Source organism: Topomyia yanbarensis, chromosome 2 (assembly GCF_030247195.1).
Source record: "Topomyia yanbarensis strain Yona2022 chromosome 2, ASM3024719v1, whole genome shotgun sequence".
NCBI classification, from domain to species: domain Eukaryota; kingdom Metazoa; phylum Arthropoda; class Insecta; order Diptera; family Culicidae; genus Topomyia; species Topomyia yanbarensis.
This window is the reverse complement of record NC_080671.1, coordinates 339,859,859-339,885,784: the sequence shown is the minus strand read 5'-3', so window position 1 is coordinate 339,885,784 and position 25,926 is coordinate 339,859,859. Positions and strand designations below refer to the sequence as shown.

The 25,926-nt window shown below is 46.1% G+C and overlaps 2 protein-coding genes across 2 annotated transcripts in view; both read right to left on the bottom strand.

Moving 5' to 3' along the window:
- LOC131684057 (uncharacterized) overlaps positions 1-25,926 on the bottom strand; it is a 249,954-nt gene that overhangs the window by 92,001 nt on the left and 132,027 nt on the right. The gene's annotated exons all lie outside the window — the stretch shown is intronic.
- Positions 24,135-25,909, bottom strand: LOC131684059 (uncharacterized). The gene is made up of 2 exons (XM_058966585.1): positions 25,187-25,909; positions 24,135-25,131 (listed from the first exon to the last, which is right to left on the bottom strand). Exons 1-2 carry the CDS (start codon positions 25,245-25,247, stop codon positions 24,539-24,541), a joined length of 654 nt encoding a protein of 217 aa, XP_058822568.1. The 5' UTR covers positions 25,248-25,909; the 3' UTR covers positions 24,135-24,538.

Genomic DNA, 25,926 nt, shown 5'->3' with positions numbered 1-25,926 from the left:
TATTTCTTCAAATATCATAGCAGAATACTAAAAATTGAGCCAGTGACAGAAAATCTCTGGAGGTATCTCGTTTAAAACTTGCTTTGTGGTGTAAATCATAAATCAAGATATATTGGACCAATCGTTTTCAAGGTTTGTACAGTTCTTCTACATATTCCCAGGTATTGATCGAAGCTTTTATTTTTTTTTCTTAATATTTGAATTTTTTATAGCATTCTGCAGCTAAAAATGCAATTTTCGCTAAAAAAAATCATGGAACTTATTTTTGTGAACAAAGTTATGATCTTTAATGATGTTATGATATGAAGGAGAACTGTGCAAAATTTCAAACAATTTGGTTCAGTAGATTTAAAGTTATTCTGTACATCGCATTTATTCGTGGTGTCTTCTGAAGATTTTCAGTATTTTGCGGTGAACATTAAGGAAAATATTGCTTAAATGTTGCATTATTGTCTGAATAGACTAACACTCTCGGTATCGCCAATTTTTTTTAAGCACGATATTTTTTCAACAATAATCCTACCCCCTTAAGCAAGAACTGATTTCATCAGTAGCTGTCGACTAACGGATAAAATTTGACGAAGATCGCGGACCACGCTACCAAATATTCGATTAATTCCTTTTATGGCTCATCGTGAATTCGTCCTATATAACAGTGTTGCATTCTTTCAGCATTTTGCTTACATCCGAATTTTGATTGATATTGTAAGTAACGTTTTCCGCAAGCGCAAGATTTAGTGGCTGTTTTAGGGCAGAGCTGTTCGTCCATAATCCAGCAATGTTGATTTAACTTCAGATGAAGCGATCGCAGGTGCCATTTTCAATTTAATTTTCGACAAATTCATGCAATTCATCAGTATTATATTGTCATTCGCGTAATAGATCTCTATCAAATAAATTCTTGCCATTTCATTTATGTGCTGGTAAACATACATGCAACAAAATTTTAGATTTTTGAAGTAATTGATAGATATTGCATCAGAAACCCTCCCTCTCCTTCAGATTCCGAAACCAACAATCATGTCCACCGTTTTGGTGCCAAATCATATATAATATATATAGCTAAAAAAAGTTCCTTAGTACACCCCCCTCTCCCTTTCCTCGGATTAGGTACTTCTCACCCTTCCCATCGTTCACAAAAACCACCCCATGACCATCTGCTTAGTGGAAGGAATACTTATGTCAAAATTGAATTCATCGCTAATAATCACATTGAATGAATAGATAAGGATTACTTCAGAACCCTCCCCCCCCTTTCTTGGTCCACTCCCATCATCCATCGGCTCAGTGGGAGAAATACATATGTCAAATACTAATAAATATGGAGATATAAATAATTCTTTGCCTAAAAAACAACCCCCTCCCCCAAAGGTAAGTGTACCCCCCCCCCAAAAACATCCCATGAACATCTTCTTGGGGAAAAGAATACGTATGCCAAATTTCATCAAGATCGGACTTGTAGTTTAGAAGTAGTTAGCGGACATACATACAAACATACATTGATTTTTATATATATAGATGGGCCGCATACAAACAGCGTCCCAAGAATCTGAAGCGTACACTTAAAAGACACTCTAAGCACTCAGGTTAGCGCCCATGGCGAAGGGCGATTCGACCAAACGTACGCGAAGAAAAGAAGATCGGCTGACTGATTGTCAGCCAAGAGAGGTCTTTCTTCGTAATTCTACGTGTGAGAGATATACTTTAAGTCGGTGCTCACCTCCTTCCCGGGGACGTGAAATAGCCGATCCCCTGCTAGTTGTAGTCGTCGAGCGTCTAGTATACTTAATCGTTCATGATCACAACCCCATTGCAAACAAGACAGTAAATCTTGGAAAACGAATAAACTGAAAAAAATGCTACAAGAGTAGGAATAAAACTTGCAACCCCCAGAGGGATTTACAATTTTTATTTAAGCAGTGAACGGATATATCAGTATAAATTCTTCAAAAGGGCTAATGAGATTTTTGTAAACAAATTTATTTCGCTCATTACTCCGCTGTCGAGTCGGATTTCATGAAAGATACACATGAATCAACATCTTTACCCTTGGTAGAATCAATTTCAAATGTATTCTGGGTTGAAAATATAGCAAATTAAGAGAAATCAGCAAAACAAAAGTTTGTTTACAAATCTTATTAGCCCTATTCTAATGTTGATATGGATATCAACACCCCCGAGGGGATATTGATATAACATACCGACAACACCCCCGAAGAGATATTGTGACAATTGAGTTAGCAATATCCCGCCAGTGCCCCGACTAGAGTACTGCAGTTGTGCTTGGAAAAATGCAACACATTTTTTCACATTTTCGGATTCACATCCGGCAGAAGTCCTTGTTTGAGCGCTAGTTTGCAAGCTACGCCAATGGTTGGTATGTTCGGATGTAGCCCAAGAACGAATCTTGTGCTTTAGCCAACTTATCGACAGTGGTAGAACTGGGGCCCTATTCTCACAGTCACGTCACTTAGTGACTAGAAGGAAATTTTGCTCTAGTCACTAAGTGTCAACGCAGAAACCGTCGAGCTGGCAACACTGCCTGACAAAGGCAACGCGTCAGAATCAAAGCAACGCGGCGGCAGTTAAGCGTCGCGTCAATGTGTGACAGACGTCATTTGATGACAGCGGAGATACATCACCGAACTGTCAACGACTAGACCACGTTTCATTTGGCAGTTCTTTTACTCATCGAAGCTCAGTGTGAACGGCAGCAGATAGAAAGTGAAATTAAAAGCAAAAGTTTAAAAGAGAAGTACAGTAAGGTATAAGTGAAAGTAGAGTGAAAACAGGAAAGATTTGAAAGGCGGTAAGGTATAATATAATAGAAGCATCCTAGAAAACGTGGAAGGAAACAAATTTATAATTAACATGTTTTTAGACAGTATTATTTGGCAAAGAGCCACGACTGGCAGCAAGGGCGAATAAAAGGGTACAGCCCACCAAATTGTAAGAACAGTTAAATTTAATCACGATTGTAACGCCAACTAACATAATTTTATTAACTTATAGTTGAAGCTAAATACAACTTTTACGCTACAAAACGGCCTTTTCCCTTCGCCCTTCAACCTCGACAATCTTCAAAATTTGAGGTAAGATGGCCGAACAGACGCCAATTGGAGATACAACGGAGTTGGAACAAGAGGAATCCAATTGTGTGGCCTGCCAACGTCCGGATAGTGCGGACAATATGGTCCAGTGTGACCAATGCGACGGATGGCGGCACTATACATGCGCCGGGGTGGATGAGAGTGTGATCAACCGGTCATGGGTGTGCGGTGATTGCACCTCCATGCAAGAGGATGCCATTTCATTGAAGAGCGGTTCCAGTCGGGCCAGTGCAGCGTCGGCGCTTTCCGTCTGTATGAGCCAGCTAGTGGAAAGACAGCAGCTAGAACGAAAACGTGCGGAAATAGAGCTGCAACGCCGCCATCTTGATGAGCAACAAAAACTCATCGACAAAGTGCTGGAAGGAGAAGAAAATGGCAGCCATCGCAGTGGTGTTTCAGCGCGCAGTGCTACCAATGAAGCGGCTTCACCTACTTCAAGTAAGCGTCTTTCTACTCCACTTCCCCCCGGTGCCCCATTAGCATCATCTGTTCGTCGTTCGGTACCGGCACCGGGTACACCCAAATCGGTAGCGCCACCGAAGGTAACCATTCCCCTAGCAGTGTTGAAGCCGTCTGCGTCTCAGTCACCACAGGGAACGAAATCTGAGGATGCATTGTTGGAACTCAGGAACCGAGTGGAGCAATGCGAAAGGCGAGCAAAACCGACACACGAACAGCTATCAGCACTACAAGCACAGTTGGAACTGTGCCGCAACCTACTTGAGGGATTTCAATCCAGTGCGGAAATGTGCGAACGAGTCGGACAACCGGAAACAAGCAGTACAGTGACGGAGCAGCTACCAAAGCCAGCGGCAAGCCAGCCGCGCATGGAGAAGCAGACCGGCGCCATTCCCAAGGCGGGCCGAACGTTAGCAACTGTCCCGGAGGACGAACGAATTCGGTCTAAAAATGGTTCCGAAGCTGAAGCAGTAGGTGGAATCGACCCAATGAATCGTCACTGGCCTGTGAGGGAACCGGTAAGCCATACTAGTTTGGCAGCGGTAAGTCAAACAATCGCAACAACGGAAAGCAATCCAAGCTATATGGAACCCCCAGGTAAGCGTCAAGCCTTGAGTAACTATTCAATAAATGCAAACGAATACACTTCTCAATATTGCCCCACGACCAATATGTATGAAATTTCCCGTGAACAGTCGCGAAATTTCGCGCATCCGGGAAATAGCAAAATGCCTCCTGAAGTTCCCCGCGAGCAGCAGCAAGTTTTTCACGCGCGCCCGGGTGTAACACAAATACTAACTCTGCCCAAGAGTCAATATAAGAATAAAACCGATGAACGAATGCGTGATTCCCCCACGTACCCGGTTGAATTCAATAAATTTCCCCTGCCCCCTCGTCTGTCAGAAAATGTGTATCAAGACCAAGTGATTCCCCCTCGAGCTCCAGGAGGTCCAACGCAGCAGCAGCTAGCAGCGCGGCAGTCCCTGGCTAAGGAACTTCCCCGATTCTCTGGATACCCAGCGGATTGGCCGATCTTTATTTCGAGCTATCGATATACAACAGAAGCCTGCGGCTTTTCGGATGGTGAGAACATGCTTCGCCTGCAACGATGTTTGTCTGGTCCTGCGCTTGAAACAGTACGTAGTCGGCTGGTGTTACCAGCAGCGGTGCCCCAAGTGATCGAGACACTTCGTATGCGATTTGGACGTCCTGAGTTGCTGATCAACGCTCTGCTACACAAGGTGCGAGACATCCCAGCACCACGGTCCGACAGATTGGAAGGTCTCATCGATTTCGGGATGGCGGTGCAAGCGTTATGCGACCACATCGAAGCGGCGAACGAACGCGCTCATTTATCGAATCCTTCACTACTACAGGAACTCGTTGCGAAGCTTCCCGCAGATCAAAGGATGATGTGGGCAGGATATAGGCGTAGTTTTCAATTCGTCGATTTAAAAACCTTCGGCGATTACATGACGTCGGTGGTGCAGGACGCGTCGAGCGTAGTAACCTTCGAACCTGAGTCCAGAAGGAACAACCCACGCGATCGTCCGAAGAACAAAGCGTTCGTGAACACTCACGCGATGGAAGGAGCAGTCAGTTCTGTACGGTCAATGAATGTGCCAACCGGCGCAGCGAAACAGTTTGACTGCGCACACTGCAGCAAAACTGGTCATCGAGTGCGCGAGTGTATTGCATTTAAAGCGTTGCACGTCGACGACCGCTGGAGAAGAGTCCGAGCTTTAGGTCTTTGTCAGAATTGTCTATTCAGCCATGGACGCAGGGCGTGTCGGATTCGTAGTAGTTGTGACATCGAGGGTTGTCAGTTCCGCCATCATCCACTGCTTCACTCTCTACGTGGGCCTCCAAAGGCTCCAGCATCGAATGCATTAGTGGCGGAGAATCACACCCACCGTCTTCTGACTTCGTCGACACTGTTTCGGATAATTCCCGTGATCCTACATGGAAGCGACGTCTCGATTGATACCTTTGCATTCTTGGACGAGGGATCAGATCTGACACTAATGGAACATGATCTGGCTGTATCGTTGGGTCTGAAAGGTAGCCCTCAGCCTTTGTGTCTACGCTGGACGGGAAACACTTCCCGCATGGAAAAGGAATCGCAACGCATCACTTTCGAGATCGCAGGTGAAGGACAGCACAAACGGCACAAGATAGTGAACGCAAGAACGGTTCAATGTCTCAATCTACCGAGTCAGAGTTTCCAGGTGGAAGAAGCAGCGACAAAACACGCGCACCTTAGGGGGATTCCGGTTAGCAGCTACCATAACGCAAAGCCTAAGATCCTCATAGGAATCGACAACCTACGACTTGCGCTACCACTTAAAGTAAGAGAGGGCGATGGTACCGGTCCGATAGCTGCGAGAACCAGATTGGGCTGGTGTGTCTACGGTCCGCGAGAAAGCGGTGACACCGAAGCTTATAATTTCCACGTAAGCAGATGCGATTGCGACGAAGAACTTCACGATACGGTGAAGCAGTTTTTTGCCATCGAAGAAGCAGGCGTGCGCCCGTCAAACATTCCAATGTCTAAGGAAGAACAACGAGCGCTAACCATCCTGGAAACTACAACCCGACGAGTAGAGAACCGTTTCGAAACGGGTTTGTTGTGGAAAGAAGACAATGTGGAGTTCCCGAACAGCTACACGATGGCGGTACGTCGTCTAGAATGTCTTGAACGCAGAATGGATCGCGATCCGCTGCTAAAAGAGAACCTCCATCGACAGATGTGCGAATACGAGGCAAAGGGTTACGCGCACAGGGCTACGAAAGCGGAGATAGATGCAGCGGACCCAAGAAGGGTATGGTACCTCCCGGTGGGAGCGGTAATAAACCCTAAGAAACCAGGAAAGGTCCGAGTTATTTGGGATGCAGCCGCCAAAGTCGATGGAGTCTCACTTAACAGCGCTCTTCTCAAAGGTCCGGATCAACTCTCGTCACTTCCAGCCGTGCTATTCCGCTTTCGACAGTATGGGGTGGCGGTCAGCTCGGATATTCAGGAAATGTTCCACCAAATTCGTATCCGAGAGGAAGATAAGAATTCCCAGCGCTTCTTGTGGCGCGCTTGTCCATCGGAGAAACCTACGATCTACTTGATGGATGTCGCTACCTTCGGGAGCACCTGTTCACCAGCTTCGGCACAATTCGTCAAAAATCGGAACGCAGTACAGCACGCTGAACTGTTTCCTGAGGCATCGAAAGCGATCGTCCACGATCACTACGTTGACGATTACCTGTCGAGTTTCGGATCCGTAGAAGAGGCGACAAAGGTAGCAAACGACGTGCGATACATTCACGGCCAAGGAGGCTTCAAATTGCACAACTGGCGGTCAAATAGCGGCACGGTCCTCGAGCAACTGGGCGAAGTACCAGATGGAACTGAGAAGCAACTGAACCTGATCGACGGGTCGACAACCGAGAGAGTGCTCGGTATGCTTTGGAGCCCATCATCCGATGAACTGAGTTTCTCTACTCAAATGAGCGACGAGGTACAAACACTGATTCGCATGGCAACCCGACCGACGAAGAGGCAGATTCTACGTTGCGTCATGACGTTGTTTGATCCACTGGGGTTACTCTCGCCGTTTATCATCCACGGAAAGGTCTTGATCCAGGACCTGTGGCGCGAAGGCACGGATTGGGACGAACAAGTAGGCGATTTAGTCTATGCGAAGTGGCAGAGGTGGATCGAGATGATCAACCATATCGCAGAGATCCGAATTCCCAGATGTTACTTCCCCAACGCCACGAGAAGGACCTACCTCAGGGCTGAAATGCATGTGTTTGTCGACGCAAGCGAAGTAGCCTATTCGTGCGCTATCTACTTACGCACCTTCAACGAACACGGTAAACCACAGTGCAGCTTAGTAGCGGCAAAATCAAAGGTCGCCCCCCTGAAACCGTGGTCTATTCCCAGGCTGGAACTGCAGGCGTGTGTACTGGGCGTACGGTGGTCAAAATTTGTCAAGGAAAACCTCGACGTCCCAGTTTCCAAGACTGTTTTCTGGACCGATTCCAGAACGGCGCTATCCTGGATTAATGCCGACCCTCGAAACTATCGACAGTTCGTGTCCTGTAGAGTAGGTGAGATACTTGAGCATACTTCGGTAAGCGACTGGAGATGGGTGCCTTCCAAATCCAATCCAGCGGACGAAGCAACGAAATGGGGTAGTGGACCGTACTTCAACCACGACAGCAAGTGGTTCCAAGGACCGCATTTCCTGAATCTCCTGGAAGCAGATTGGACCTGTCGCAAAGAACCGGTGATGGTTACCGTGGAAGAAATGCGTGTATCGACACTACATCACAGTTCGTTTGAACCAACGATCGATTTCGACCGATTCTCTTCCTGGGACAGGTTGCAACGTGCGACCGCATACGTTCTCCGTTTTCTGCACAATGTATCGAAGAAACAGCCACGATATAGTGGACAGCTACAACAGTCGGAACTGAAGGCTGCTGAAGAAGTCATCTTCAAGTTGGTGCAACGTGAACAATACCCGGACGAAGTTGCAGCGCTGTCAAACAAAGCGCCCAATGAGACCGGTCAAGAAGTCATCGGGAAAACAGTTGCATCTACCAAATGATGCCGAAGCTGGACGAGAAGGGTTTGCTACGTGAACAGGGTCGAATCGCGGCAGTTAAGAACGTCGCCTACAACGTGCGCCATCCCGTGATTCTACCGAGAAGGCATCGCGTCACGGAACTTCTGGTGCATCGATTCCACCGCAACTTTCGCCATGGCAATGCTGAAACGGTCGTTAACGAAGTTCGACAATTGTACGCTATCCCGAGGCTTCGATTGGTGGTCAAGAAAGTGGGTAGAGAATGCCCGTCCTGCAAAATACGGCGAACCAGACCAATGATCCCTCCAATGGCACCACTGCCATCTGCCCGCTTAGTCCATCACGAGCGAGCTTTCACCTACACAGGGGTGGATTATTTCGGACCATTGCTGGTGAAGTTGGGGCGATCCAATGTAAAGCGATGGGTCGCACTGTTCACCTGCCTAACGATTCGTGCCGTACACCTAGAAATCGCCTACACACTATCAACAGAGTCCTGTATTTCGTGCGTCCGCCGATTCGTTGGACGGCGCGGGCCACCTGCCGAGTTTTTCAGCGACAACGGAACGAATTTCCAAGGAGCCGATCGAGTACTGCAGCACCAGATAAGCCAGGGACTGTCCGCAACGTTTACCAGTGCAAACACGAAGTGGAACTTCATACCACCAGGAGCGCCACACATGGGCGGAGCGTGGGAACGCCTAGTACAGTCCGTTAAAGCTGCAATGAAAGAAGCGTATTCCGAGGGGAAGCTTGACGACGAGGGGTTGCAGACGTTGGTCGTGGAGGCTGAAAGTATCGTAAACTCAAGGCCTCTGACGTATCTGCCATTGGAGAGCGAGGAGACCGAGGCACTCACCCCGAACCACTTCCTGTTGCTAAGTTCGAACGGAATAAAGCAAACAAACGACAAAGATGCAGGACCGAGACAGTTCAGCGAATCCGTTCGGTGTCGAATCCTGGGGGATTCCTGGGAGCACATCCAGCATCAGTTAGAAGTCTTCTGGGGGCGCTGGTTGCTGGAATATCTGCCCGTGATCCGCCGGCAACCGAAGTGGTTCAGCGAGACACCATCACTGGAACCAGGCGACCTAGTGATGGTCGCTGATCCGACGAGACGGAGTGGATGGGAGCGAGGGCGAATAGTCCGCCTGAAGCAGCATGCGGACGGTAGAAATCGACGAGCGGTCGTGAAGATAGGCGACAAGACTTGTATTCGACCGGTGACGAGGTTGGCTTTGCTCGACGTCAAGAAGAGTGGAGCTCCGGCGGACTCCGGACTACACCCGGGGGAGACTGTCAACGCAGAAACCGTCGAGCTGGCAACACTGCCTGACAAAGGCAACGCGTCAGAATCAAAGCAACGCGGCGGCAGTTAAGCGTCGCGTCAATGTGTGACAGACGTCATTTGATGACAGCGGAGATACATCACCGAACTGTCAACGACTAGACCACGTTTCATTTGGCAGTTCTTTTACTCATCGAAGCTCAGTGTGAACGGCAGCAGATAGAAAGTGAAATTAAAAGCAAAAGTTTAAAAGAGAAGTACAGTAAGGTATAAGTGAAAGTAGAGTGAAAAACAGGAAAGATTTGAAAGGCGGTAAGGTATAATATAATAGAAGCATCCTAGAAAACGTGGAAGGAAACAAATTTATAATTAACATGTTTTTAGACAGTATTATTTGGCAAAGAGCCACGACTGGCAGCAAGGGCGAATAAAAGGGTACAGCCCACCAAATTGTAAGAACAGTTAAATTTAATCACGATTGTAACGCCAACTAACATAATTTTATTAACTTATAGTTGAAGCTAAATACAACTTTTACGCTACAAAACGGCCTTTTCCCTTCGCCCTTCAACCTCGACACTAAGTGATGTGACTGTGAGAATAGGGCCCCTGGTTCTGGACCAACGAAGTCAGTCGAAGCGCCAGCTCTAGTCAATTCGTCCGCCCATTCATTTTCAGTAATACCGGAATGACCGAGTATCTTTTCAGGGCAGTCTGACTGTCACAGAAAAACATTCTTTTATCGCAAATTCTCTGTTGAAGTGCCGATTGTACGTCACACAGAATTACAAAGATTTCTGCTTGAAATACGGTACATTATCTACCAAGCGAATGAGATTAGTTTAATCTCATTTCACGACAATAGACACCAGCACCGGCTCGGCTCACCACCAAGTCAGTATAACAAACTACGTATTCTTCAAGTTGTCGCTCCATCCGGCCAGACAGCCATTCCTCGCGAAGAGGAATTCTCACATTGAAAGTTCTAAAAGGAAAACTACATGTGAGTGTAAGGTCACTGGGAGCAACTGTATACTCATCCCAAGTCACCATTTGTGGCCACAGTCTTGTTGCACGATTTATTGGGTTACAGTTCCAGAGTAACCTTTAGACGGTATGCACAAGGAAGTGCTTCTTGTTTCAGAAACACATACAGTGGTTTATGTTCAAGAATGCTTCTAGAGCAGCACTAGGTGTCGTCGAGTACGCACCAGTCATGGCTATCCAGGCCATCCTCCGCTAGCGAATGACGGATCTCAATAGTAGCATGTCTGTAATAACATACGTACATGGAACTATTGAGAACCAGAGCTACAGGTCCAAAGCCCTGGTAAAGGAGGATGGTTGTGATGATCCGGGCCAAGATCACCACGTAAAGCAAGGTAGGGCATAGCCCCAATTCCAAGGCGTGAAGCGACCCGTGCCGAGGGATGAGTGATCGAGGGGGTGAAAAAGATGCTCGATCGTTAACGGAGCCTGTGGGGTACCTGGGCAACCCCCACAGTAAGCGTCCCTTACCACGCTAATGCGGAGCTCTGGCGTGGCGGACAGTTATTTCTCGCGCGACTCGTGGGATTTGATATGGAGAGCAAAAATAAATATACAAAACAAACGGAGGTGCCAAACCCCTTCGCTAGAGATGGTTTGGCGAGGTCTCCCCCCCGTGGGGAGAGTAGTGGAGCGATGAGTGCTGCATCCGAAAGCACCAGTGACCCCCCAGCGGCGGTAGGCAATAGCCCTACCAATGCATCGGAGGGGCCAATATCTGCGATGCGCAAAGTAGCGAAGCAACTCGATTCTATAATCGACTTCGCTAGCGCAAAGCAGAATATAGCCAAGGAGTTGAAGTTGAGCCTCCTGGAGCTCCGGAAAGCTGTTCGTGTCGCAAGACAGGAACAGCAGACCTATGTTGAGAGGGTGGAATGTCGGGAGAGGCCCGACAGAGAAACCCAGACAGTGGCCTCCAATAGGGAGGAAAGAGAGAAGGTCGATAGAGGTTCACAGACAGTGGCCTTTACCTTCTACGGAGCAGCCACGTCGATCGGAGCGGCGACCGAGTTCCCCTCGAAAGGAAAAGGAAAGGGCAATCGCAAGACGGCATCGAATGCGAAGCGCCCTAGGAAGTCGCCAGGCGAGGGTGCCAAAACCGACACCACTCGGCGTGCAACCGTCAAGGTCAAACGCCGCCTGGGTGAGGTAAGCGAGGGCGAGAGTGACCTCGCTGTGGAGAGCGATGGTACCAGCAACCCGGCACGACCGGGGCAGGGGGGCTCAAACCCCTAGACGCTGGTCACCAAGAAAAAGCCGGCACCGAAACCGGAGGTACCGCGGCCTGCGAGGAAGGCCAAGGACAGAGGCGAAGCCTTGTGGTTAAAAACCGACAAGGACAAATACGCCGATGTCCTTAAATCGATGAAGGCGGCCGAAAGTCTCTCGGCCCTTGGGCAGGATGTGCGTAGCGTAAGACGCACCAACACGGGAGAGATGCTCCTGGTGCTGAAGCGAGGCGCACAATCAAGTGCAGTATACAAGGCCTTGGCCCAAGAGGTCCTTGGTGAGGGCGCCCAAATCAGGTCGCTAGGTGCGGAAACAACTCTCCAGTGCAAGCACTTGGACGAGTTCACGACCGCAGACGACGTCGTCGCAGCCATCAAGGAGCACTGCGACGTCACAATCGAGCGGGCCTCTGTGCGATTGAGAGATGGACCCGCTGGCACCCAAGTAGCCTACCTCAGGCTACTGAAGGCGGATGCCAAAAAGGTAACCGAGAAAGGGAAGCTGAAGATCGGCTGGTCGGTATGCCCTATTAGTATACCCCAGCCGCCTTCAGTGGATAGGTGCTATCGGTGCCTTGAATCCGGCCACAAAGCATACGAATGCAAAGGCATAGATGGGAGTAAACTATGTCGTCGCTGCGGCGAGGAGGGACATAAAGAGCGGGGGTGCACTAAGGCATATAAGTGCCTTATCTGCACCGCTAAGAAGCAAGCCCATAAACATGCTATGGGCGGACCTTCGTGTCCCTTCGGTGAGTTAAATAAGAAGAAGCCGTGAGAGTCACACAGCTAAATCTTAACCATTGTGCAGCAGCCCAACAGCTGCTGTGGCAGTCGGTCTCGGAGTCGAGGACAGATGTCGCCCTCTTATCAGACCCGTACAGCATCCCTGCCGGCAACGGCAATTGGGTGTCGGACGGGTCTGGAATGGTGGCAATCTGTACAACGGAACGGTTCCCGGTTCAAGAGGTAATACACCCCTCCGCCGAGGGTGTTGCGATTGCCAAGATCAATGGTGTGTTCTATTGCAGCTGCTACGCCCCACCAAGGTGGCCAATAGAACAGTTCTACCAGATGATCGACAGGCTCTCGTCGGACCTCGTGGGCCGGAAACCGGTAGTAATAGCGGGAGACTTTAACACTTGGGCAGTGGAGTGGGGCAGCCGCTGTACAAATAGCAGGGGTCAAGCGCTAATGGAAGCGCTTGCGAAACTCGATACTGTGCTAGCTAATGATGGCTCCGCTAGTACATTCCGTAGAAACGGAGTGGAGGCGTGGATTGATGTGACCTTTGCCAGCCCGAGTCTGGCTCCAGGCATGGAATGGAGGGTAGACGAAGGCTACACCCATAGCGATCATTTAGCAATCCGCTTTAAGATCAACTATGGTGTGCAGCATCCGAGGGCGGGAGATCCCTGTCAGGTACGCGGGTGGAAGTCCAATCACTTCGACAGCGAAGCTTTCACCGCGGCCCTGGGACTGGAGGCCAACACCGACAGTCTAAGCGGGGATGCGCTGGTAGCTGTTCTATCACGCGCGTGCGATGCCACTATGCCGAGAAAAACACTGCCAAGAAACGGTAGATGCCCGGTATACTGGTGGAGTGCCGAGATTGCAGCTCTACGGTCAGCCTGTATCAGAGCTAGACGTAGCATGCAAAGAGCTCGCACCGAGGATGCAAGAGAGAACCGCCGTGAAGTGTTTCGAGCTGCGAAATTAGCCCTTAACAAGGCTATTAAAAGCAGCAAGAGAGCGTGTTTCGACAACCTGTGTGAGAGTGCCAACGCGAATCCGTGGGGTGACGCCTACCGGATTGTGATGGCCAAGACCAAAGGGGGCTCCTCACCCCCAGAACGGTCTCCGGACCGGTTGGCAACGATTATCGAAGTACTCTTCCCGTCTCGAGCCACAAGCCCCTGGCCACCTGCACTACGAGACAGTGCGGGCACGGTCGAAATGGTGGCTCCAGTGACGAATGAAGAACTACTCGCAGTGGCTAAATCCCTAGCAATGAACAAAGCTCCAGGGCCGGATGGAGTTCCAAACAACGCTCTCAAGGCAGCGATCATAGCGAACCCGAACATGTTCAGGCTAGCTATGCAGAGATGCCTTGACGAGTGCCGTTTCCCCGATAGATGGAAAAGGCAGAAACTGGTGCTGTTGCCGAAGCCCGGGAAGCCGCCAGGCGACCCATCGGCGTACAGACCAATCTGTCTGATAGACACGACTGGCAAACTGCTTGAGAGGATCATCCTCAACAGGCTCACCCCGTACGCGGAAGGTACGGACGGTCTGTCAAGCAACCAGTTTGGCTTTCGGAAGGGTAAGTCCACAGTGGACGCTCTCAACTCAGTGATAAATACTGCCGAGATAGCGATCCAACGAAAAAGGCGAGGTATTCGATACTGTGCGTTAGTGACACTTGACGTGAAGAACGCATTCAACAGCGCAAGCTGGGATGCCATCGTGCTCTCGTTACACCGGCTTAGCCTACCGGTGGGTCTGTACCGGATCCTGGAAAGTTACTTCCAAAACCGCGTACTGATATATGAGACCGATGCCGGTCAGAAAAGGGTTCCGATTACCGCCGGAGTCCCGCAGGGCTCGATCCTAGGCCCGGTGCTATGGAACCTCATGTGTGACGGGGTTCTGAGACTGAAGTTCCCTCCTGGGGTCAAGATCGTCGGCTTTGCCGACGACGTAACCTTGGAGGTCTACGGGGAGTCAATTCCTGAGGTAGAACTAACCGCAGAACACGCGATTAGCACGGTGGAGGAATGGATGAGCGCGAGAGGCCTGGAGCTCGCTCATCATAAGACGGAGGTAGTTATCGTCAACAACCGCAAGTCGGCACAACATGCAGTTATCCATGTGGGAGAAGTCGCGATCACTTCACAGCGAAGTCTGAAGTCTCTCGGAGTCATTATAGACGACAAGCTGACCTTCGGCAGCCATGTCGACTATACATGCAAGAGAGCGTCGACTGCTGTTGCGGCTCTATCGAGAATGAGGGTAACCAGTTACCTACAGAAACTGGAGAGCACCCAGCGCGTGATGTGCCTCAGAGTGATATCTGCCTACCGCACGGTATCACACGATGCATCCTGCGTGATAGCGAGCATGATTCCAGTCGGGCTGGTCATTCGGGAAGATGAGGAGTGCTTTGAGCTACGTGGAAATAGGGGAGCCCGCGAGCGCACCAGGGCGACCTCGGTCGCCAGATGGCAGCGTGAGTGGGACAACTCCTCGAAAGGTAGGTGGACTCACCGGCTGATACCTAGCATATCGAGCTGGGTGGGAAGACCCCATGGGGAAGTTCACTTCCACCTGACACAATTCCTGTCAGGCCATGGCTGTTTCCGTCAGTACCTCCACAGGTTCGGGCACGCGAAAGTCCCAGTCTGCCCGAACTGCCCAGGTGTAGATGAAACTGCCGAACACATACTGTTCGTATGTCATCGGTTCGACGTCGAAAGAAGAGCAATGCTTGACGTCTGTGGCTGGGACACAACCCCTGATACCCTTATTCAGCGGATGTGTCAATCGGTGGAGAAGTGGAACGCAGTCTCGGCTGCTACCATCCAGATTGCCAGTAGGCTACAGGTAATCTGGCGAACCGAGCAACAGACGACGGGCACGGCTAACTAGTGATTGGTTAGCTGGAGCGAAAAAGGCCAAGCGCAAAATAAGAGAGTGAATGGTCTGTTCATGCCGAGGTAGGTTGGCGCAGCGAATGGCAACCGCGTAAGGGGTAAACCCAGCCACCCCGAAGCAAGACAGAAGAGTGAGTGTATAGGCGTATGAGTGGACTGCCTCATGCCAAGACGGGAGGGTCGTAGCGTAGTATGTTGGAACTAAGCTATCGATGCCTCATGGCGTGGCAGAGGAGTGAAAGGGTGAGCATCCAAGTCAGTCTCACACTGCATGTTAAGGGTGAGCATAAAGGTCAGCCTCACAGGTTGGTAGAGGCTAGCACAAAAGTCAGCCTAGCAAGGAATGAAAAAGGTGAGCACAAAAGTCAGCCTCGCATGGTATGTCAGAAGTGGGGCCTAAGAAAAATGTCCCACATGGGATGCCAGAGGGAGTGACAAAGGTACAATAGAGTGGCACGATTGAGAGTGAATCAGGTGATAGGGTGAGCACCCAAGTCAGCCTCACATGGTATGGGTAGGGCGAGCACAAAAGTAAGCCTAGCAAGGAATGAGTAAGGTGAGCACACAAGTCAGCCTCGCATGGAACGTAAAAGGTGAGCACAAAAGTCAGCCTCATGTGGGAGTGTTTGAGAGTGAATCAAAGTGTGATTGAGAGAGCACCCAAGTAAGCCTCATACAGGATGTATGAACGCGTGAGTGAGAGTGAATGAGTACATTTAGTACAGCCATCCCCCCAGAAGTAATACCGAGAGGTAGTTCCTGTGAGGAATGATGGCGGAGCCCAATGGAGTTTAGTCGGTATTAATGGCTGGTCACCATTTGAGTCCGACACGCCCCCAGTGCACCCCGTGCGGTAGATTGGACCGTACCAATAGCACGTGTACTGGGCTAGGACATAAAGGTCTTCTCCATTGTAAAAAAAAGGCCATCCTCTGAAGATGGTTTAACTTTGTCATGACTTCTCCCTTCTGCCAGCACACAAGGTACCTGTCAATCTGCTTCCTCGTCTCGTACAGATCAGAAGCCAAAAAACATACCACCCGGTCACCGTGGCAAGCAGAAAGTGAGCAAAGCGAAATTGATTCTGGCAGAGTTTCTGCCAGTATTTTGCGCGATTTGTGCGAGAATGCTGGCAAAGTATTCGCTCAAATGCAACAACCGTTTCTGACAGAAGCGGTTAAACTAACCGATGCTGCTCACTTTTAGTCAGAATCCAGCCAGGAATCTATGGTCAGGATTTCTGTACGCTTTCTGCCACATCTTTGTCAGATTTTTTTTTGTATTTTTATTATTTCAACGGACTTATACAGTCTAATTGAAAGTTTAATTCTAATTATAATTGCAACAAACATAATAACAACCTTTACTAACAATTTTCACAAGACAACAAGCAAATCACAATCAGCAAAAAATAAAATACAATCACACATATTTCGCAACAAAGAATAAAAATGAGTTGGTCAATCAGCGATGATCCGGGAAGACAGAGGAGAATCAATTTGTATGTTTGGGTTCCATGGTCCATCATTTCGAAATTCTTTAAACTAAACTTTAAATTAAATCGCACTCCACGAGGCCATGTGTTAGATGAGAGAACTTGTTTTTTCACGCTTGGATCCAACTCCACCTTGAATGAGACGTAATCTAGCGTTGTAACGTCCTGCCAACTCGGAACAAGCTTTTTTACTTTTGCGGAATCATTAACATTTAAACATTCCGACACAAGAGCTAAAACTTCTTGCTCACTGACATCGCCCAAGTAACCACTAAGCCGTGAAAATGGCATCAATTCGGTTTTATAGTCGCTTATAGATCACGGGTAGCAGAGCTTATAGGTGCAATATCGTACTTTAGTGTTGCTTAAAGGCCACTTTTGGCGAAATATTCGGCTGATATACTGCCTACTCCTACTTTTTCCACCGCGCCTATGGAAATATGTCAAAACCATTTGTGGTGGGTATAACCCACTGCTTGAAAAAAAAAAACAAAACAAAATCAGGAAATAAAAAGTTTTTTCTCGTTCTTTCTTTCATGGTGTTTCTATCGCATGTGCCGTTTGCTTTTTTTTGCAGCGCGGCGTGCGTTCCAGGTTCGAACTTCTACCTTTAGAAGATTTGGAAGTTACTTTGCTCCAGCGCGTTTGCTGATTGATCCATTTGGGAGTTGGTTAATCTAGCTGATATTTGCTGTTCTTAAATTGAGAGATTTCTGTTGTGATTATACTTATAATTGGGCGCAAGGTTTTGATCATATTTTTTAAAACTATCAATAGATGTATACTAAATTGAAACAAATCATGTATCATATCATTTATGGCTCGAAGGTTTTGTGTCCTTTAATTTGTTTACGACGACATGTCCAAACCTCGGAAGCTGATAAAGTTTTCTTATGCTTAGAATGTGTCTCATATCATATTTGTTTTGATTTGGAATTTATTGTTTAGAGTAATGGAAATGTCAATTATAACAGGCATTAAAATGGCATCGGTGACTACCGTATCTGGCTTATAGTTACAGGGTTTATACACTCAGAAAAAAGTAAACGTTATGCCTATTGATTTTACACATAGATTTTTGCAATTAACGGAGGCATATAGACACTATTTGCTGGCACATAAACCTAATGTGTGTATTTACAAGAAATATTAATCTTACATTCACATTCCATAACTATTAGGCACATAAAACCCCATTCTATAACAATATGCACATATAACTTATGTGTGTGCATACATAGTTTATACAGTTGACACATAGAAGGTATGTGTGCGCGTGATAACAATAGCATTTCTTCTTCATATGAATTTTAAGCGGTTTGAAGCAAATAGAATTAACGTTTGGATTTTTTTCAGTGTAAGCTCTACAATAGAGCCTCATATACCTATATACAACCTGTTTTAATGCTTAAAATTCGTAGTGCTTATAAGCATTAGCAAGGCTTATATAAAGTTTATAGACATTTGCAAGGCTTGTATAGAACCTATAAGCATCGAAAAGCTGTTATAAGGTGAATATAATGCTTGCTTTAGTGCTTAGTGGTTACTTGGGTAGCATTTTCGTTGCGTTGCGAAGATGAGAACGGTTTCATACATTCTTTTAATTCAGCCACGGTAGTACTCAATGATTCGACACTATGCTTCAAGCGTTCAAATTCACTTTCGCGCTGTTTTTCTTGCATATCGTAAGTTGCTTTAACCGAGTTGATAGCATTGCGGAATCTTACATCCTCCAAAAGAACGCGGCAATTGTCACACATCCAGATTAATTTCGACCCTCTGCAAGCAAACAATTCCTCTTCCGTTAGACCGGTCATTGTCCGTGGAAGTAACGAATCTCATCGCAGAAACCTTCACAAACTGTTAGGTCCGATTCAACAATTGCCTTTCTGCACTTTTCACACGGTTTATCGGCTAACTGGTTCATGATGACGTGGTACACACTGGCACGGAACAATAAACGTCGGATTTCGGCAGCGAAAAATAAACTCGGTTTTTCTCGATAGCGCGCAATTTTAAGAAGCAGCAAACTATAACAAACGATACGTTGACAACTTCACTACAACTTTGTCACTTTTTTAGAACGAATCGAACGGTTTAAACGTGAGAGAATAACAGATTAGTCGGAGCACAGAGGAACGAAACGCGTCAGTACGAATCAACAATCGCTTATTATCGCATGTTTGACTGCTGATTATCGAATCAGCCATACATACATGCATTTCATGCACAGCACACCACCTTGAGAATATCCGCAGACACTCAGTTTCCTTATTTCTACTTGTCTTAACAATGAGCACAGATATCGGTTGCTAAGCATTGCGTGTATCCAGTTCGTGACATATGAAGGTATTTCATGACATCGTGCTGCTTCCAATATGGATTCGAAAGGCACGTAGTCAAAAGCACCGTCAATATCGAGAAAAGCTCCTAAACTTGATTGATTTTGCGAAAAAGGTTTTTCAATGTTGTAGACATTGTGTAACAGAGTGGTAGTAAACTTGTCCCGTTGATATGCATGTTGCATTGAATGCAGCGGGTGCTCGCCCAAGCTAACATCCCGAATGTAGTGGTCGATTAAACGTTCCACTGATTTAAGGAGAAAAGAGGTCAGACTGATCGGTCCAAAGCTCTTTGCCTCCTCATAAGTGACGCGGCCACCTTTGGGAATTAATTTGACAGATTTTTCCCGCCACGCTAATGGAATGTATCCTGTTGCAGGACTAAAAGTAAGAATCTTTTTCAAAATATGTTTGAAGTGTTCATATCCTTTCTGTAGTAGAACTGGAATGATTCCATTCTTTCTCGGAGACTTATACGGAGCAAAACTTTCAGTCGCCCATTTGATCGATTTGGTTGTCACATTTCTACGAGCAAATGCCCAAGAATCAGAACTACCTGAAAAGAACTCAGGGGCCGTCGTCAGTGATGGCTCCGTACAACCTGAAAAAGTGTGTGTCAAAAAGACAGTTGAGTACTACATCTTCGTCAGACGAGTATTCACCATTAGCAGTTCTAATCGAGCTGACATAAAACTCTTTCGATTTCGAACGTAATTTATTTAATCTGCTAGTCTCGTTGAGATCCGAGACATTTATGCAGAGGCTTTTCTAACCAGTTCGCTCGGAGGATCGAAGGGCATTTCTGTATGCTTTGCGAGCCAACTTAAAGACCTTCGACCCGTCCCTGCCTCTGCGATTCCAAGCTCTTCTACATAACTTTTTGAGTCGAACAAGTTCGGTATCCCACCAAGGTGTTCCTCTAGAAACAAGCATAACTCGAACCGTGCAAGCCGCTTGGTTTGCGGCTACTATGAGTGAGTTTGTTTTTGATCCACAACCTCATCCAAGTCACGTAGAGATTCAACCGTCGGAAGATATCCCTGAAACTTGGTCACCAAACCCTAGAGGTCCTAATTCGTAGATTTGGGATTACGATAAGTGACGATATCTAGCGAGACGTGTAAATGACCAAAGACGATGTACTTATGATCAGATAACAACGGTTCGAGCTCATTTGGTACGAGCCAGTTTGCCAACTCATGCGTAATACTGTCAGAGCAGAGAGTTATATCTATCATCTCTTTTCTGTCAGTTCGTCCAATTGTTAGGCGATTTCCTACTTTAAGTATGTTCAGTTTTGTACTGCATATTCCATCAATTCAGTGCCTCTCAAATTGATATCGGAGCTGCCCCAAATTATGAGGTGGGTGTGATATCTTAGAAATTACAATGTAAAATACCTTATAATATCCTATTTCAATGTGGAGTAACCTCCAACCGTTTATTCACTCACTGACATAACACACTGTCTGTGTTTTTGCTCACAGACACACGGACCCGTTAATCTCTAGATACCACATCCTCCCCTGGCAAACAATGAGAGACGAGCCTTCAAGCTCCAAACTGTCGATGTTCCTTTGTGGTCGTTTTATTGTTCTGCCATTGCGTCGCCTTGGAACCGGCTCATCATCGTTCAATTCTTGACCTTCAATGCACTGGTCTTCAGATAAACGTTCCTTGATTAGAACTGCGTTGAGGTTGTGTCGATGATTCCGGTACATCGTCCCGCTGTTTTACTATAAATAAATGAGAAAAAAAATTAGAGATGCAAGGTGTAATTCAGCTTTTTGTTTTCACCAATGGAATTCGACTCGTCCTTTTTAACATATTTCTTCAAATCTTTAACATTTCTGTCATATGTTTTGTTTGTCGTCATATCCACAATGGCCGCTCTACCAGCCCCAGTTATTTGTACCACTTTGTGGAACGCATTTTTGTACGATGAGTCAGTCTTGTCTCGTTTCTGTTGAGCAACTAACACGGTATCGCCCACTCTGATTTGTGGCTCGCGGGCACAGCGTCGTGTATCTTCCCTGGAATTACGAGTGAACTTCGCTTCTTTGTCACGATCACGTAACTCATCATCTATGATATTTCGTCGATCTGTACGCACATCCGGTAGCAGGCTCCTGACAGCTCTTCCAAACATGAGTTCCGCTGGCGGTACTTTTGTCACATGGTGTGGCCACGAGTTATACGCAGCTACATAGTCAGCCAAAACATCTTTCCAATTTTGCTTTTCAAGTTTTGCAATAGCTGAGATTTTATTTATACCTTGCATACTTCTTTCAACGAGACCATTTTCTGTGGGATTCATTGGAGTACTGTGGATAAGTTTTACGCCTTATTTGTCTTTTAGCCATGTTTGGAGTCCTACACTATTAAAAGGCGGCCCGTTGTCTGCTTTCAACGTTTTTGGAATGTAGTAGGTGTTGAAAACCCTGTGAAGTACTTTTTTTACGGCTTCGGTATTGGTTTTGTCCATAGGAATCGCAACAAGAAAACGAGAGTAGTTATCAGTCAGGACTAAGGCTTTCCAACTATGCAGATCGGAAGCGGTTGAAAAATCCATTGATACATAATCCCACGGATTTTTAGGAAGTTCAGTCATCGTGATGGGTGGAGGATGACTGTTTGTAGTAACTAGTTGGCATTCTGGGCAGCTTTTGACAAACTCTTCAACCTCTCGGTCCATCTTTGACCACCATAATCCTTGTCTTAGGAAATTTTTCATTGTGGACATACCAGGGTGACTTCGGTGCGCTAACATTACAGCTCTACTTCGTAGTGTTTTTTTTTGGGTATCAGCATTTTCTCCTGCTTCATGAGTAAATCACCCTGCATATATAAATCTCCTTGAAATGCTTGATACTGCGAAATGTGAGCTGGCCATTTAACACTTTTGTTGAGCCATTTAATGACTTCCTGGAGGTCTTCGTCTTTGAGCAACTTCTTTGTTAGTCATCGCTAAAAGTTCCTTATTCAGGGTAGCAGGGTTGGCTGTTACATTGCATAGCTCATATGGTTCCTTTTTCGCCCCAAACTCTTTATCGTTTCGCTTGACACACATTCTAGAAGCAGCATCAGCAATGTTATCCTTTCCTGCAACGTGTTCAAACTTATAACAAAAATGATCCATTCTAAGCAGCCAGCCTTCAGATCTCGATATTATTCGTTTACCCACATCTTTGTGGTATTTATTCTTAGTCATGAACATTAAAGTTTCGCTATCAGATCTTAAAATAAAACTCCGTCCAAGAAGATAATAGGAAAATCTTTCCATAGCCCAAACGATGGACAAGGCTTCGCGATGTAGTTGTGGATATCGACATTCTACTGACGTTAAACTTTTAGATGCACAAACGATAATATTCTCCCGAGCATGTCTTCTGTTGCGCTGTTGCTCCAAGGTCCCAAGGGGAGGCGTCTGTCTAAAGGATAGTTTTGTCATTTTCGTCAAAGTATCCTCTTTTTATCAAATCATATTCTACAGCTTGCTTTAGCTCGTCAAACGCCTCTTGGTGAGCTTTATCCCATGTGAAACTTCGATTTACCGTTAACAGATCTCGTAACGGCTTGGTTCTGTGCGAGAAATGTTTAATGGACGGGCTAATGAAGGTTAACATCCCAATGAAACTACGAAGTTCATGAACATTTTTGGGCCTCTCGACCAACTGTATATCTGAGAGTTTCTTTCTCGTCGGGAGGATTCCAGTACCATCAATGGTGAAGCCGAGAATGTCTACCGTTGTCTGGTCATACGTTGACTTCTCCTCGTTAATTGTAAGGTTGTTCTCGGTCAGCCTTCTCTTAACATCTTCCACATGCTTCCTTAGTTCCTCTAATGTTCGACCGTAAATTAAAATATCATCTAGATACACGATGACGTTTTTGCATTAAATCATGAGTCTCTCCATCACCTTCTGGAACAGGTCTGGGGCACATGACAATCCGAATGGTAGTCGTTTAAAACGCATCAAGCCATTAGCGGTCATGAAAATGGTAAGATGACGAACTTCTTCATGCAGTTCTATGTGAAAGTATGCATCTTTTAGATCCAGTTTTGTAAAGAATAAAACCCCATCACCGTTAGGAATATCTGTCCAGATTTTCTCCATGGGATACGGTTCGCGAATAATTGCCTTGTTGACTGCTCGATAATCTACGACAATCCGAAAATCGTTAGTACCTTTCGGAACTAGCACCAAAGGTGAAATATAGGTAATTAAATCATTCTCATTATCTGCTCTTTCAATAATTCATTTAGCTTCCATAACCCTTAACCTTTCATTTGTATCTTTTTCGAATGCCTTTGGTATATTGTACCGGATAATTTGTTTCGGTGACACTGATTCGTCAACTTTAAATTTAACGCCGTCGATCGGAATTTTAGGAAAATCTTGTTGTTTGGCCGTCGGATTTGACATACATGGTTTAGAAATGTCGCCTTCTGTGACCCTACAGATTGTTGAGTCATCGAAGACTTGATATCCAATATGTATTAAACCCAAACTGCATGCTGTCTCATAGCTGAGTAATGATATCAGGCCTCCATTAACTACGAAAAACTTGGCAAGTTGTAACGGGTGATGGCCGTTCGTAACGCTAATATAAGCTTTAAAGGAGCACTCGATATCCAGTGTTTGTTGATTTGCGTAACTTTTTATAACTTCTTCAGGATGGATAACCAGATCTTGAACTACAGTACGACAGTTTCGTTTAATCCTTTCCCATACATGGGGTGTGATTGTATTCACAGTAGCCCCAGAATCAATCATGAATTGTAGGCTTTCAGTTCCGATTGTGCAATCAATATACCTAGGGTCATCGGTCATTCGTGCGACGTTTTTACTTCCAGTAATCAACTGTAATAAATAAATAAATAAATGCCAAAAGTTTATAACTGATTTATTTCTTTAGCAGGATTAATTTTCTCTACTTGAACCTATCTAAATATCTTATGATTGCTCACTATCTACCTGGTTGATTCTGCCAGCTTCATTTTTTACTTTTTCAGGGTGATCGGCATAAGTCTGGATTCTGTGGTGTGTACCATTGTTATTTGAAGATCGGCAAAACTCGGCGTAATGACCTAATTTCCCACATCCGAAACATTTTACACGAAAAGCTCTGCAATGTTTTGGTCCATGAGTTCGACCACATTTCGAACAATTAAATACAGCATCCCTGCCGTGCACGATATGCGTTTGTGGATTCCACGTGCGATGTCGCAAACCAGATCGTTCGCGCTCAGAACGAAAATTACGATAGGGTTCGTAACGATTTTGGGCGGATCTTGGCTTATGAAAATGCAAAGCATTCAACGGTTTCACCTCGACTGCTGTTTCACTAGCATACCTGTCACTTTTGTTGACGTTGCTTCCTGAGCTTCCGATCTGATAAAATCAAGATGATTTCCATGATTAATGATTTTCTCCAAGTTATTGTTGAAGATACTGGATATCTCATATAACTTTTCTGAGATCATTGGAATCGATCTTCTCAACAACGCTTGAATGAACTCTTCTTCCCGTTGCTGTAGCTCACCGAAATCGCAGAATTTTGCTTGAGTTCCCAAGCGTAACACCCAATCAGAAAACGGTTCTGTCATTTTCATTTGCAGTTCGCGGAATTTCATTCGCTCTTTCGTCGTGTCGCAAGTTTGATTAAAATAGTTATTAAGAGCTGTGAGAGTTGCTTTGTAGATGTCTTCCGAACCCCCCGGAACAAGTTTCTCTTGCATTTCAATTATAGTCAATAAGTAGTTTCCCGCAAAATTTTTTAACCCGGTTAGCTTCGTGATGGAATCCACAGGCGCCTTGCAAGAAACGATGCGTTCGCATTGATCACGAAATCGGATCCATTCCGCTTTACGCTTATTATTCGTTAATGAATCGTCGAATGGTTGCAGTGGCCATGACCCTGAAAGAATGTTTAATGTGAGACGTAGATTTTACTTTAAATTGCGTCATCAAACCTGAGAGCCATTCCGCTTTTCGTTCCTTTCCTGCATCATTCTGACTAGGCTGTTGATTCATGTTGCAATGTTGATGTATTTTCCGGGATCATCTGCTGTCGCTCTTCGATTCCGCCTAGCTGGTCAATCTCGTTTTCTGACTTTTCCGTGCGCGAACCGTCGCTTACATGCTAAAACCCACTCATTTTTTCCTTCTTCCGAAAAATGCAACTGATGGTGCATAGGTTGCTTGTTTGGTATTTGTCATCACTTCGAATCCCAGTCCTAATTTTACGCTAAGAGAAGAGACGACAACAGGCTGCTTGCTCTTCTTAATTTTATCTACCAGGCCCTGTCGTCATTCCAAAGACAACAAGCATCCATCGTTGCCAGATTCCATTTGCAAGTTTTTCACAATTGCTGAAAATAATTGTACATCAAATATCAACTCTCTGTCAAAAATTCACAATACTAGCTGCATTTAAAAATTGAATTTTATGTTTGTGTCTCTCTTAACAATACACGTAGTTATATCGTCATTCAGGGTATTTATTCAATTTGCATGAAATGTTCATGTGTATGAAAAGTAGCCAAAATAAATTCAGCAGCACTGTTTTTCATCCCGTTTGAAAATATTATGAACGCTGACTGGCAAAACCACCAATCAGAAGCTGGTTCAATATTGAGGTTAGGACTGGATCAAATTGGCTACGCGATTGTCTTCTCTTCTCTTATCACTTTCCTTAGTTTTTTTCTGGTTG